The sequence below is a fragment of the Xiphophorus hellerii genome, chromosome 22 (genome assembly GCF_003331165.1).
Source record: "Xiphophorus hellerii strain 12219 chromosome 22, Xiphophorus_hellerii-4.1, whole genome shotgun sequence".
Lineage (NCBI taxonomy): Eukaryota > Metazoa > Chordata > Actinopteri > Cyprinodontiformes > Poeciliidae > Xiphophorus > Xiphophorus hellerii.
In genome coordinates, this window is record NC_045693.1 from 21,170,136 (window position 1) to 21,183,615 (window position 13,480).

The following is a 13,480-nucleotide window of genomic DNA, read 5'->3' on the forward strand; positions in this document are numbered from 1 at the left end:
CCCATAAGACTTTAATGAGCTTTTGTAGCACTTCTTTAAGCTTTCCTTTTATTAACACTTTATAACTTTTCCAAAATATCATTATAAAAACACTTTTTAAATTTAATTTAATCTTTTAGCCCCTATTAGAATATTCTTAATAAATGGTAACGCGCCTCCTTCAAGTACTGTGTGAAGAAAGTGTATTATAAAACTGCATGCTTAGCTGAGCTATAACAAGAAAAGATCAGGTTTGATTTTTACTGACATATTTTATTTCTACATTCATTATATCAATGGTATTCTTTAAAACTAAACAAAAAGTCAAATTTAAACAAATGTAAAGTCAAAGGTTGTTTTTGTATCACTTGCTAACGGCCAGTAACCAAATTTTAAAAGTATTTATCTCATAGAAGGTTTGAGGGGGGAAAAAATTAAAACAACATGAGATGCTAAAGAAAAGTTTAATTAAAAATACAGTAGACAAAGACAGAAATGACTGTAAGACAGTACAATGTAATAATGAGGTGGCAGAATGACTAGTTTCACCTGAACGTGACCCACTTCACTCTGCGTGGCATCCCGTGGATTCGTTTTTTAACGGTTTAATTTGAATACTGACGAATCCGAAAGCACTTGAACGCACCAACAGTTCTTTTTTTTTTTTTTTTTTTTTTTTTTAACTGGAAATCACCCGTTCTTCCAGGAGATAATGGACCAAGGAGCAATTCCCCAAACTACCAGGAACCATTCTTATGTAAATTTCTGTAAACAGAACGGTTTCAGAAAACCTGTTTATCTTTAATACAACAGGGAAAGCCCAATTTTGACACTGAAAGCGTCAGAATATGTGTTAAAAAAATAAAAATAAATTAAAAAAAATTAATAAAAAATACGGGGGGGGGTTTCCCTCGTAAGCCTGGCAAAATGTGCCTGATTCATCCAATAACCTCCCAGTTGTAGTTTTATACTAAATATTAAATGAATGTGGGATATGTTTGCATTCTGCTATGAAGAACCTGAACGTCATGAGCTGATTCCCGCTTCCTCTGAGGGATACGTCCCACATCCTGACGTCAGCTGGATGTGAAAGCTTTTCTCCCCACTCCAGCGTCCAGCTGACGCATTCACTTATCTGCTCCACACCAGGAATTTGAGGTAAGCAGGAAACCCTGGATTTGGGGGGGGGAAACTTTGTTGTCTGGATAATCTTGAACTTACGTCCATGCTGTTGCTGTTGTTTTGATGTAAAGATGTATTTATGTCAAGCTGAAACTTTGTGAGAAGATTTAAAGCCCAGCCTGCTGTGTACTCTCATGTTACAGCACTCGGCATTCCTCTTGTTGTGTTATGCAATGCAGACTGTATGTTCACAAAGAAAACAGCTAAATTGCTGGACTCACATAGGATTTCTCACTCCCTGGTTGCATGTAAATTCGGCTGAAGGTTACATTGGGAGTGTTAGGACAGCACAGATGTTTCCCGGACTAACACAGCAACTATGTCCTAACATCCCCCAGAGATAATTGCAATACCAGATATTGGAAACGGTATTCATTCACTTCTATGTCATCTGGAAGCTCGTAGAAAGCAGCAGTCAGTCTGGAGAAATCCATATTTCTATCAAGTGGGAGGAGAACAATGTTGAAACATCTTCTTTTTCTAGCTAACCTTCTTCTCGAACATCACCTGGTGTGATAAAGTTCCTCAACATTATCAAGCGCTATCTGTGGACTAAAATGTCAAGATCTTTCCTAATAAAAATGTGGAAAATTGAGGAGTTTTAAAGAAAAGTGTAAAGTGGTTTAACTATAACGCTTCCTAGATTAAAGTTTTCTTTACTTTTTTATTCCATGGTCATCCAGACTTTCCTGCTCTTAAGCGTGTTTGATTTTTGCAACAGTGAAATTCAGTCTTTCTAGATTATTACTGTTTGTTTCAAAATGGAAGGTAAAAATCTCTGCGAGCCTTCACCGGTCCCAGTTGTTGATCAGTCAATCAGAAACAAAAAAAATCTGAATTTTTTTAAATTCTGGTCAGTGAATGCAGCATATGTTCTAGCTAGCAGGTAGCTCTGAGAGCAACACTCTTAGGTGTGGAAGTTGTTACTGCTGGAAGAGGACTCAAACAGAGACTTATTGAATGAAAGGTAAAAGGTCCATTTTCCACAGAACTATCTTGACTGTTCAGGTTTGAGCTTAAAATCACTGGAAAAATTTCCCAAGTTCTCTGATGGGGGCATTTCTTATAAAAACTCTCAACCCTTTTGTCATTTCTTTGTATTTTACTTCCAATGAGCGACATTTATGTAAAAGTTCATTTTCATTTGTCTTTTTATTGAATGGAAAGTACTCAAAGGTATCCTTTTGTCATTCAGCAAGACAGTGATAAAAAATAAAACAATGTTGCTTCTATTGAGGCACAGATTAACATAGCAAGACCAGGATTAAGGGGATAAAAGTTAAAGATAAGATAAGAATATCAATGTTCTTCAAGAAAACAAGAGAATTCAGGGTTTCCCTCAGTGTATTAAAAGCCTGGCGGGCCACCAGGCTTTACTTGTGCCCCCACCAGGCTAAGCATTGCTTATTTTTTAAAGTCTTTTAAAAAATGTCTGCATGTTTTAAGGCTTTATAATTGGTATTCAGGCATTAATCTTCCAATCTTTCAATAACACATAATTATCAAACGATATTTTCAAATTTCCCGTCAACTTTAAACATTTTTTAACTCTAAAACACAAAGTGCCGCTGGATGAATGACCGCCGTGGCGCCCGACCACCGGGCTTTGCAAATTTTCTTGGGGAAACCTTGGAATTTTTATAAGCAAAATGAAGAAGAAATTACAAGACTTTCATACTAAGACCTGCTAGTTTTGAGGAAAAACAGTAGTAAAAAAAAAATAGTAGACTTGCATATGGAAAAAAAAAATAGCTTGCCTTGATATATTAAACTTCGAATGTTTACAACATTGAGTCTAAAGTGCGACTTTACACTTTAAAAAGCTTAATGTAAAACTTTCAGGATTGTGAAACCAGCACATTACTTAACCACAACTAAAATGGTTGATGAAGATAAAACACTGTATGCTTCCATTTGGCCTGACCTGAGGTGGTTCTGCTTTTAGGACGGATCAGCACCTTTCTTGGTTTTGTTTGGTTCCTGTTGTGACTTGAGAGTTACACACATCTGTCTCTTGTTCTGTTCCCACGACTTTGACGTGTCACGCGTGAAACCGTGCTGCGTTACCCCGAGCTTTGTGTTACTTACTAAGCTCCAGTGGATAACACATTGATGGCTCATGTTTGCAAGTCTGTCCGCTTCATCTGATGACACGTCTGATAAAAGATTCATTCTGAGTGAAACTTAAGAGGTTTCTAAGAAAGCTAATTTTCTGACAGACTCTAATGGCCTTCAACCCACCATTACAATTAGTGTGTTCAGCAGTGAGCGCAGATCTTGCCAGGATTTCCAGGAAAGGATTGTTTTTCGGTTGATGTTGCACAATGGTTTTCTTACCTTAACTATACGGGTTCTTCAAAGTGTACATAAGCCTTTAAAGTGACATATATTCTGTTTAAGTATACTTGTAAATAAGCTATTAGGTGAGGTGGGATAAAATGATCAATAACCTCATTTTACCGCCATAAACTAACACACAGCATCCAGTCTGCTTAGGAGTCTGTCAGCATCCCACGTCTACATTTGATAATATTTGCCCAATCTCCCTTGCAAAACTTCTCCAAATCTATCAGACATGTTAGGAAATCTCTTCTCCACATCCCTCTTTTGTTATAAAATCCTGTGGTTGAGATGGACACAAGCGCAGAGATGAGAATCGCAAGTGATCACGTTTGTGTGTTTTTTTTTTTTTTTTAAGAAAAGATTTACAAAAATTGAGGAACAGATTGGAGAGAAACGGAAATGCAAACAAACTGGAAATACCCCAGCACTCGGCACGAGGATTGTAGTCGATCCTCTATGCCAGCGATAAAAACCTGGCCAGCGATCTGATGAAGCTGACCGGCTTCCGAACTATTGGGAAGGAGGAAAACGCAACCAGATTTAAGAAGGACAGAGCAGGGAAGCTGATGGAAGGCTACAAAAAACACAGAAAGGAAAACAGAGAGAACAAAACAGGACAAAAAGGGTCACACTAAACCAAGAGACTCACACGATTCTCTTTACGAAGCGTTGCTTCCATTTAGCTTGACGCTGTTTCAGGTGAGCAGTAAAAGCTTAATGTATCGCTATTGGAAAACAATGCCGAAACGTTTCGGTTGGTTTGAGCCACCTTTTTTTTCCCCAGCGTTACTTTATTTAGTTTTACGAGAAAGACTTTTCTGTACCCTTCTCCTGACTGATACCTTTGCACAGTGATAGCCTCTCCACCAACAATGGTTTTAACTCAACTATGAACATCAGCAAATGCCAGGAAAGTCTTACAATGAAAGATAAAGTTTATTTCATCTGAATGAAAATCAATATAAATATTGTTATGTGTAAGAGAACTTTCAAACCAGAGAATAGTTTACAAGCGTCTCAGCTCGATGTTTGGTGCTGACCAAACAAACAGGTGCCAGTGTGAGAGAGCCGTGTTCACGTTTAAGAGCCAATGAAACCGTTTTCTGATTCTAAAAAATAAACATGTAGATTTTATTTTTCCTGATCTCATTGTACTTATTGTCTGAACACCAGATTTGTAGAATTCAACAATGGTCGATACTCAGATTTGCATTTCAGTGTCTTTTCCAGACGTGATGAGTAATTGCCAAATACCTGAGGGGAAATAAATCAGCCAGCGAAGCCACTTCGTCATAAAAATTAGTCAGCTCAGGTTCATAATGTTTGGTTCCATTTCACAGTTTAGAAAGAAGAAAAGATCTGACGTATTCATTTTGAAAAATGACATGATCTAAAATTGAGAGTCAAACATTAAAATTACAAAAGCTTATTTCTTTACACATTTTAAGCGTACAATTTACACAAGGCTTTTTATTTGAGTCGTAAAGTCAGAGGTACGGCTCTGACTTTAAATATTATATCTAAATAATGGATAAAAAAATGAACAAGTTTGTTAACCGTTAAACTGAGTGGGTCGAGATATTTTGTACATAGCTGGGAGTTTATTGGGGTTATTGGTTTTAGGAACTGTTGACACTGTCGGTGTTATCCTTGGTTAACAAATAATGACATGGTGTAATCACGATTGAGGTTAAACTTGAATAACTTTTGAACCACAGAAACCTTTGAATTTGGGTTTTTTCACGTCAGCTGGTGAAGCATTTCACCTGAGAAAGTTTTCACTAACTGTGCACTTTTTTAAAATTAAAATCTATACTTACAAAGTAATGTGGTGTTTAATTGTGAAATTCAAAATGATGAAATTACTAAACTCATCTGCCTCCATTTCTTCCTCCTTAGGCTTCTTATTTAAACTTACAAGCCAAAAATTCATAGTAAGCTTATTGTTTTTTTATTTTTTAATTTACTTCCATTGAGTCTTGGGAAATTCCTGTTAAAAATGTTCTGTGACCTGATTTTATTCTTTAATCATTCTGTGGTAAAAACATTTTCTCTGCTGTTAAATTCACTAATCGACTGACCCAGCCTCAGGACTCAGGTCTTTCCTTTCAGGATATTTTGCTCTTCTTTAGCCAATGCGTGCAGTAACTACCTCTAGGAAATGTTAATTGTGTGCCAGTATTAAATGCAGAAAATGCCATAAATGCTAATTCTCCTCCTTTTCTTATTCTAACCCCGGGACAGAGGAGGAATGCAGCGGTCAGCTCTGTCCGGTGTTCAAAATAAGACCCAGAGTCATGTTCCTGCTCTGATATCACTGCCAAACCAGACGAGACCTTTAAAACTGCCAAGATTTCAAGACAGTGTTTTCCCTGGAATCTCAGAGCAATCCACACACACATATAATTTTCCGACTGCGCGTGTTTTTGTATGTGAAATTCAATGAGGGCTCGCCAGGCCAAACAATATATCCCATGTTGCTGCAGTCCGGGAGGAACACACACCCGTCGCAGACCTTTTGTGTGTTTCTAATTGAAACAAATCCTGATCCAAACCAGCTGTCCATGCAACAACATCCTCTTCCTTCGTTCTGCGGCATGAAAACACTCGATGGATGTAGAAAACTCGTGAGAACGACCTCCGAGTGTTGAACTCCGATGTCAAGGAGTAAAACGTCTACCTGTGATAAATACCCTGAACAGGGTTACAAAAGTACGCTGACCTCTTTGTTTAGATATAAATAAGTTCAGTCACACACACACACACACACCCATGGTTTCCTCCCTCAGAAAGGTCAAGACTGCAAGTCTAAGCGAAGGTGAAGTGAATTAAAGGTGTGTCTGAGTGAAGGAACGAGTGGAGGTCACATGGTTTCCGTGTTGGGTTTCGAGAAAAGTTGTTTTAAATTAAAGCTGCGGAGCCAAAAGATAAAATTACATGAAGTTACTCCTGGAATGCGGCAGATTGTGGTGAGAGTGTTAAGATACTTTGCATTTCTCTGCAAAGATTGTTTAACCTCAGGTACTTTCAAGACAGCAGGACAGACAGAAAGTTAGGGGTTTTTTGTTATCATTTTATGTAAGGCCATTTTCATTTCAGTCAAACGGTTTGATGGATGTTAACTAAAAATCAAGTTCGCTCAATGATGTCTCTACTCAGGGACAAATATTTCTGATGTTTAATAGTGATTAAAACGACCCGATTGGAGAAACAACCGATTCTGCAACAGATTGATCAGATTTATAGGAGGAAAAACCTCTCTAAAAACGCTAAAATCAGTTTTTGTGAAAAAGAACTGAAGTGAAATGCAGATTTCTGTGCATAAATCATCTGTAATGCATAAAAAGAAGCAACCTGAAACGAATACTCTTTGGCTATAGAAAAAGAAATGTATCTAAGTGGCTAACCAGATGCATTTAGTTAAATGATCCTCAGATAAAACAACCAAATCTCTAAAACTAAAATGTTTGAGTGTTTGCAGGAGAAACTACATTGCTGCTGTACATCTATACAGGAACGCATATAAGTTCAATGCCTTTTCTTTGTTTTTTTTTGCAACCACAGGATGGTTATTTAAAAAAAAAAACCTAACTGTGAAGGGAGACCCAAACCAAGAGATGTCAGGAATAATTCAGGAACCAGAGAAATATGGGACTGCCAATTCAGAGAGACGTTTCTGCCCTCAGCGACTCAGATATTCATAATTAATTAACTGCCACATGTTTTAATTCAGCATTACATAGTAAATTAGGACACAAATAAAAAGCCTGTTCTGAATTTTTCACCGTAATGTGAAACAATCTACTGAAAGCAGAATGATCCGAAGGCTTAATAGCGCTAATGGAATTAGCACCTCTAACAGACAGAGCAACTTGGAATAGTTGCTCAAATCCAGCCTTTGTTTAAGAATGGGTACATCAAGCCATCGTAGATAGAAAACCTAGAATAGGTCTGATCTAGGCTTGGTAAAAACCACTTGGAAGTTGAGAAATTAATAAGAAAGAAAGAATTTATAAAACTCTATGACGAAACCACACGTCCACCGGAGAGCTCCGGCTGCCCAGACTAATGGTGACATAATTATCCTGTCGGCGCCACAGCAGGACTTCGGGTCAGCGTCTCCAGGGGAGCTGAAGGTTTCGGCTGTAAAACAGCACCATAAATCCAGAATAAATGTGAATAAATGTGTTTGGGACGCTTTGCCAAGAGAAGGCCACTGCAGAGAGCAAAAAACAATCTTATCCTCAAACCAACCAGGCTGACGACCATAATTCCTGTCTAAATCATGTCCAGTCACACAAGCTCTCATTTTTACAGAATACAGCCTGACACTAAGTGATCCTTTGTATTTATATCTGTGGGTGGCTCGAGAAAAATGTGCGTACTTTAAATTCCTTCAGTGGTTTTCTGTTCTATGTTTTGGTATATTCCTCTTTAGGTTCATCACTCTAATGTTAATAGATGACTTAGGCTAATTTACCCTCGTTAGTACTTCAGTGAGGGGCTTAGCGTTCTCCCCCCGTTCATGAACTGTTGGTCAGGGATCATAGTGCAGCATCACACCTTTCAGACAAGCCGCAACTTTTTCATTCAACATATTTAATTCAGTCACTTTTTCACACTTTAATCTGTTGCCCTAAATATCAGAGCGATCAGTAGGACCACTTTTCACAGACTGCTCCTGCAAAATACATGAAATAAAGTTCAACTACTGAGAATTTTTTCTTTTAAAAACTCAGAATATGCAGCATAAGCTGAGAATTTTCTCAGTTTCCATTGTCTGCACAATTGTGCAATTTGACATTTCGAAAGTAAATTAGCTTAATGGAAACGTGGCAATTTTGAAAAAGAAACTCAAGTTTTTCAATAAAATGTTTTGGTGCCAGGATGAGGTGATTTTGGGCCTTATCAGAACTCGTTTGTTTTGCAAAACTGTAATGGAAACTTTTTTTTTTTTTTTTTTGCATCATACGAGTAACATGATCAAAAACCTGATGTTGCCACTGGCGCAAACCACAAAGAAGAAGAAAGCAACAGGAGCAAGTTTCAGGATGATGGCGCAGAATGTTTTTCAATAATTTATCTTGAGAACAAACTTATTCACGTGATTTTATTTGCGTTTCTTATTTGATGGAAACATGATGCAAAATTGTGTTTTTCCAACATAAGTGGAATATTGGCAAAGCTTTGTGCACATTTGTCATGGAAACACTGTACAATTAAAATATAAAATATGGAAAAATGTGTAATTCAAAAGCATTAAAGTTTACAAACTCGAGTTTTCATCTGGCTACCAATAAGTAGCTAAAAAAAAGCTAACACCTGAATTTGCAGGAATTATTTTGAGACCGAAGCAGGTTTTTTGTTCCACCTTGAAGTAGATGGAAGCTTTTTTCATAAAACATTTCAATGCGGGATTAAAGTCTTGTAATCCTGGCCAAGGAAGTAGCCACAGCTGACTTGTATAGAGGCATATTTACTTTCCCAACAACAGGGTGACTACACAGAATTTGTTCGCTGCTGCTGTTTTGAAAAGCAGCAGGTATGGGGAAACTTCAGATACCGCTTTGACACGTATTGCTGAAGTCTGTCTGCACCACAACATTATTATTTTTTTACTTACATTTTTTAAAGCATGCCGTTAGGATTCTGTTCGCCTGCTGTAGGTTGTTTTTAGGTCTTTAGAAAAGCAAAGACTGAATTGGAAAACAAACAAAGCAGCAGAGAAAACCTCAAAAAACCACTTTGAAAAACCTTCAGAAAGCCTAGAGAGATGTATTCAAAAATTGTGAAAATGCAAATTTAAGTCACTTTGCACAGAAGTAAACCTAAACAACTGTATCTGAGACGTCACCTTGAGGTTGTTTAGAAATGACCAACGGTTATTAAAAACAGCCAAGCTTGATTGAGGTGGAGGACGACCATCTGTTTGGTGCAACGGGGGGGGTCAAAGGACAGGGAGGAATTTCTATAGCAACAGAGACGGAGACAAACAACATCAATGAATAATTAATTCTCACTAAACCTGAAACCAAAGAACACAGTTAAACAGCCTCAGATACCTGCTGAAAGGCATTCAAACGTCGAACAGCAGGAATTTTGAGTAACAAGTGTTTTTATGGTTAGTTTGATGGACAGAAGAAATGATCTGAATGCATCACTATGGGAACTCCAGCTGCTTATCTGTGAAATTGTACAAGATTATTTAAAAAAGCAACTAAAGCCAGAGGTTTTGTTCCATTTCTCTTCTCTGCTGGCTCAGGTACAGACCGGCCGTCGCGGCCCATGGGTCAGCCCTCTCCCTGAGACTCACCTCCTGCCGTGATGTCTCCCTCCAGGCCTACTGCTCCTCTCCTCCACCTGCTGCTCTGTGCACTGATGGCCGACCTGCGTTTGGCTTACATCACGCATGGCAACTTCATCTACTTCTCCAGGAGCCAGGACTCTCAGCCGTGCAGCACGTCTTCAATTTCCGACTGCAGATGCAAGAACTTCCAGCTGTCCAGCGCCCACAGGCCCCTCTCTCACTCCACTCCCGCTTTCCAGGGGAAACATTTGACTGTGTGGTTCTCGTCTCCCGCCACCGTGATGCGTCTGCTGAACAACTCGGAGGTGAGGCACCTCACGCTCATCCACTGCGGACCTCCCGGGGAGCCCCGGGGGGCGGCCTCGTTCTCTCAGGAGGGTTACTTTGCGGTGCAGCGCTTGGAGAGGCTGACGGTGGTGAACGTGCCTGAGAGGCCATTTCACCCCTGCACCGACGCCAACTGCGCCAAGAGAACAAACGCTAACCAAGACAGAGACAACAGCTTTGCATTTGACTCAAACAAGTCCAACAAGGACAGAAACACCAACATGGACCTCGTTGCTGAGGCGATGAGAAGCTCTTTGAGAGCGTCCTCGCCTCAGATCCAGGACATCTTCCTGGGCCGGGAGCGTGGAGCGGCGCATCACGAACAGGCCCGACTGGGAATCATCCACAGCTCTGTGCTGGACTGGGGAGCAGAGATCAAAACGTACACGGTGCTAACACACATAGACAGTGACGGGACGCTGCCTTTCCCTGACCTTCACCTGGCAAAATTACCAGAGGCGTCGGTCATCTATGTCAGCTTTGTGTACTGACAAAAGACTTACTATGAACCACCGATAACACAACACAGGCCTCTATTTGGACCTACACCTTGAATATTGTCCATGGGTCAATGAAATTTGATATAAAACGGTTGTTGGTTTACATATTGCTCTGTGTTTTTAGGCTCTCTAATTCACAGGCGTCTGGCATACGATAATTCAATACATCACCATTCTTAAAGTTTCCATTCTAACAAGTTCAACAACAAACCTTCTAGATCCTAGTTTGTTATAAAAAAAAAAAAGTTACCTGCTTTGGTAGATACAAACCTTTTCCACACCAAGAAATTTTGAAAATGACTGTCTTAAATTTAGGTCAATTTATCAAGTGTGAGAGAAAAATTCCCCTTTTCCAAAGCATTGTTCTTCTTGTTGTTTTTAAAGTTGATTAGATTGTCTTAATTGACAGTCCAACCCTTTCTGTTTCTCTGGAAAAGGAGCTATAACTTTTGTTTTGTAAATCTTATGATAAGAGTACTCCATCACAGAGAGGCATCTTTAGGACACCAAGTCTCCATATTAACCAACAAATAATATTTATTTGCAGTTTATTAAGAAAAAAACCCATCAGGAATCTTGTTCTGTCTCCTTACCACAATTGAAGTTTGAATGCAGCTAAAAGCTACAGGACTTGATCTGTGTGTGAGGCATTTCAGTGACAAACAACCCACATGCTTTTGGTGGGAAATCAAGCATTAAGATGTGGAAAGGCACCTGATGCTCATTGTTGAGTACGGTGGAGGATGTGTAATGCTTTAGTCATGGTCTCTTCCAAAGGACATGAAAAATATTTTAGAGAACATGATATCGCAAACTCTTACAAATACCAGGACATGTAAAGAAAAAGAAAAAATCCCCGCTTAATTGTGAATTACAAACCAGATCAAGTTTCTTTTATGGCCACTTGACTACCCAAAGAAAACAGGCTGGGTGAGCTGAAGAGAATTGGCACAGGATGAACTCAGACTTGGGTAAAAATTACATCAAACTCAAACAGAGATAACAACCTGACAGAAACTACTTTTTCTTGAGTGAGATTCTTCAACTGTAGCCAAAGATAAACACGTTTTAAAGGTTGCTACACATTTGCACAAGGGTGCCAACAATTGGGTCACATTGTAACAATGGTTGTGTGATTTCTTCTCGCTTTGCTATCAAAGCCTTAAACTTTTCACAGACCACCAAAGCATGCTCACAATGCAAACAATGAAGAGCACGCAGAGCTCAGCACACCAGCACACCATGTGTCCTTTGTTTCCAGCTGCTGTTTATACTGATCTGATCTTTCAACGTTTGTGTTTGTGAGGTTTCAGTGTAAAGTGCTGCACAGATGCAGCTTCCTGTTTATTTGGGCCCCTTGACAATAGCTGGCAGCGTCATGGTCCTGCACTTGATCAGTGTCTAGGTTTAGCACCCTTTGCAGAGAAACAAATGGAGAAGTCCAAACCAAAGAGGGCAGTCAGGAGATTTTGTTGCAACATAAACATTTCCCAGTTCATCTTTTATGCTTTAGTCCTGACCCCTGCTTCCTTCTTTCTCGTCAGAGGTTCGAGGTTTGTTTACAGTGAAGTGAGTCAAAATGTACCTCAGAGTCTGAGCCACAAGGTGGCAGCAGATATGTTTGAGTAAATTACAGCGACGATGAAGAACAGAGGCCTGAGAGAGAAAATGTTTTTCTTTTCTTGTTTACAGTTGATATAAACCTGAAATTTAACTCGAGTTGCTATCGATGATAAAGGGTCCTGTATATTTATTTGTTGTGTTGCTATGGAAACGTATTAACAGTCCGTCATCAGAGTTTATTTAATTTCATAAGCAAAAAATAAATGGTCTGTGTAACATTATTAATTTGCTGTCCAAATTAAATTTGTTTCCAACTTCAAACACCAATGTGGCTTTATAGATTTTAAAATAGATAAATTTCAATGCAATATTGTGGACAGTTACGCAAGTTATGTAATTTCTGGGATGTCTGAAATAATTGCTTTGCATCACCGGTATGGGAATGTCACATTTATATGCGTCTCCATTCAGAAACATCTGTGTAATTTATATATAGCTGCATGTCCAAATATTAAAATATAGTCAAAAAAGGATATTAATTTCAATAATTCAGTTAAATTCAAATGATATTTTTCTAATAGTTTTCTTCTATCAAAATGTATTCTAATTTCCAACTAATTTACACACCGTTGATATAACAGTATAAGTTAGAATATTATTTAAGCCTCTTCTGACTTCACAATTATACAGATCACAAGTGAAACATGTGAGATTTCCCCTCTAGCTGTAAATTTTCAAAAAAATAAAGCTGGCAGGGTGACAGGAGGTGTTGGACAGTGCTGATGTAAAAATCTGTTGGAAGTCTAAAACATACTTTTTTCTGTTCTTTTCAAAACATTAATGGTAGAGAATCTTAGATCCTGTTAGTAGGATGCTTTGAATTAAAATGATCACGCCTTACTTCCTCTTCATGTTTTTAAATCTTGCTGCTGGACGGTCACACAAACCAAACAACATCTCTGTACATAAATCTCTACACAAGCCAGCTGATGTGATGCTGTGACTACACCTCACTTTCTGAGTCAAGGGTGTAGCGGAGGTGGGTTGGCTTCAAAATCACCCACCACATCGACTCATCCACAAAGGAAATTGGAGATGGTAAGAAGTGGCTAGAACTGCTCTGCAATTATAAAATGAGCAGTCTTTAGATGCTTATATTTATAGTATGACACTGTGTGCATTTTAAAAAATCCTGTCTTAATTTAGCTGATGAAATTGTGTAGTGCTCACATTACAAGATGCAATTTTATAGAAGCATCTAATTCAGCTAAAATATCGC

General features: G+C 38.7%; 1 protein-coding gene across 1 annotated transcript; it reads left to right on the forward strand.

Moving 5' to 3' along the window:
* Positions 1–1,010: 1,010 nt before the first annotated feature.
* On the forward strand, positions 1,011–12,961 carry LOC116713806 (uncharacterized). Its single transcript, XM_032554078.1, has 2 exons — positions 1,011–1,137; positions 9,767–12,961. Exon 2 carries the CDS (start codon positions 9,829–9,831, stop codon positions 10,627–10,629), a length of 801 nt encoding a protein of 266 aa, XP_032409969.1. The 5' UTR covers positions 1,011–1,137; positions 9,767–9,828; the 3' UTR covers positions 10,630–12,961.
* The last annotated feature ends 519 nt before the right edge of the window (positions 12,962–13,480 follow it).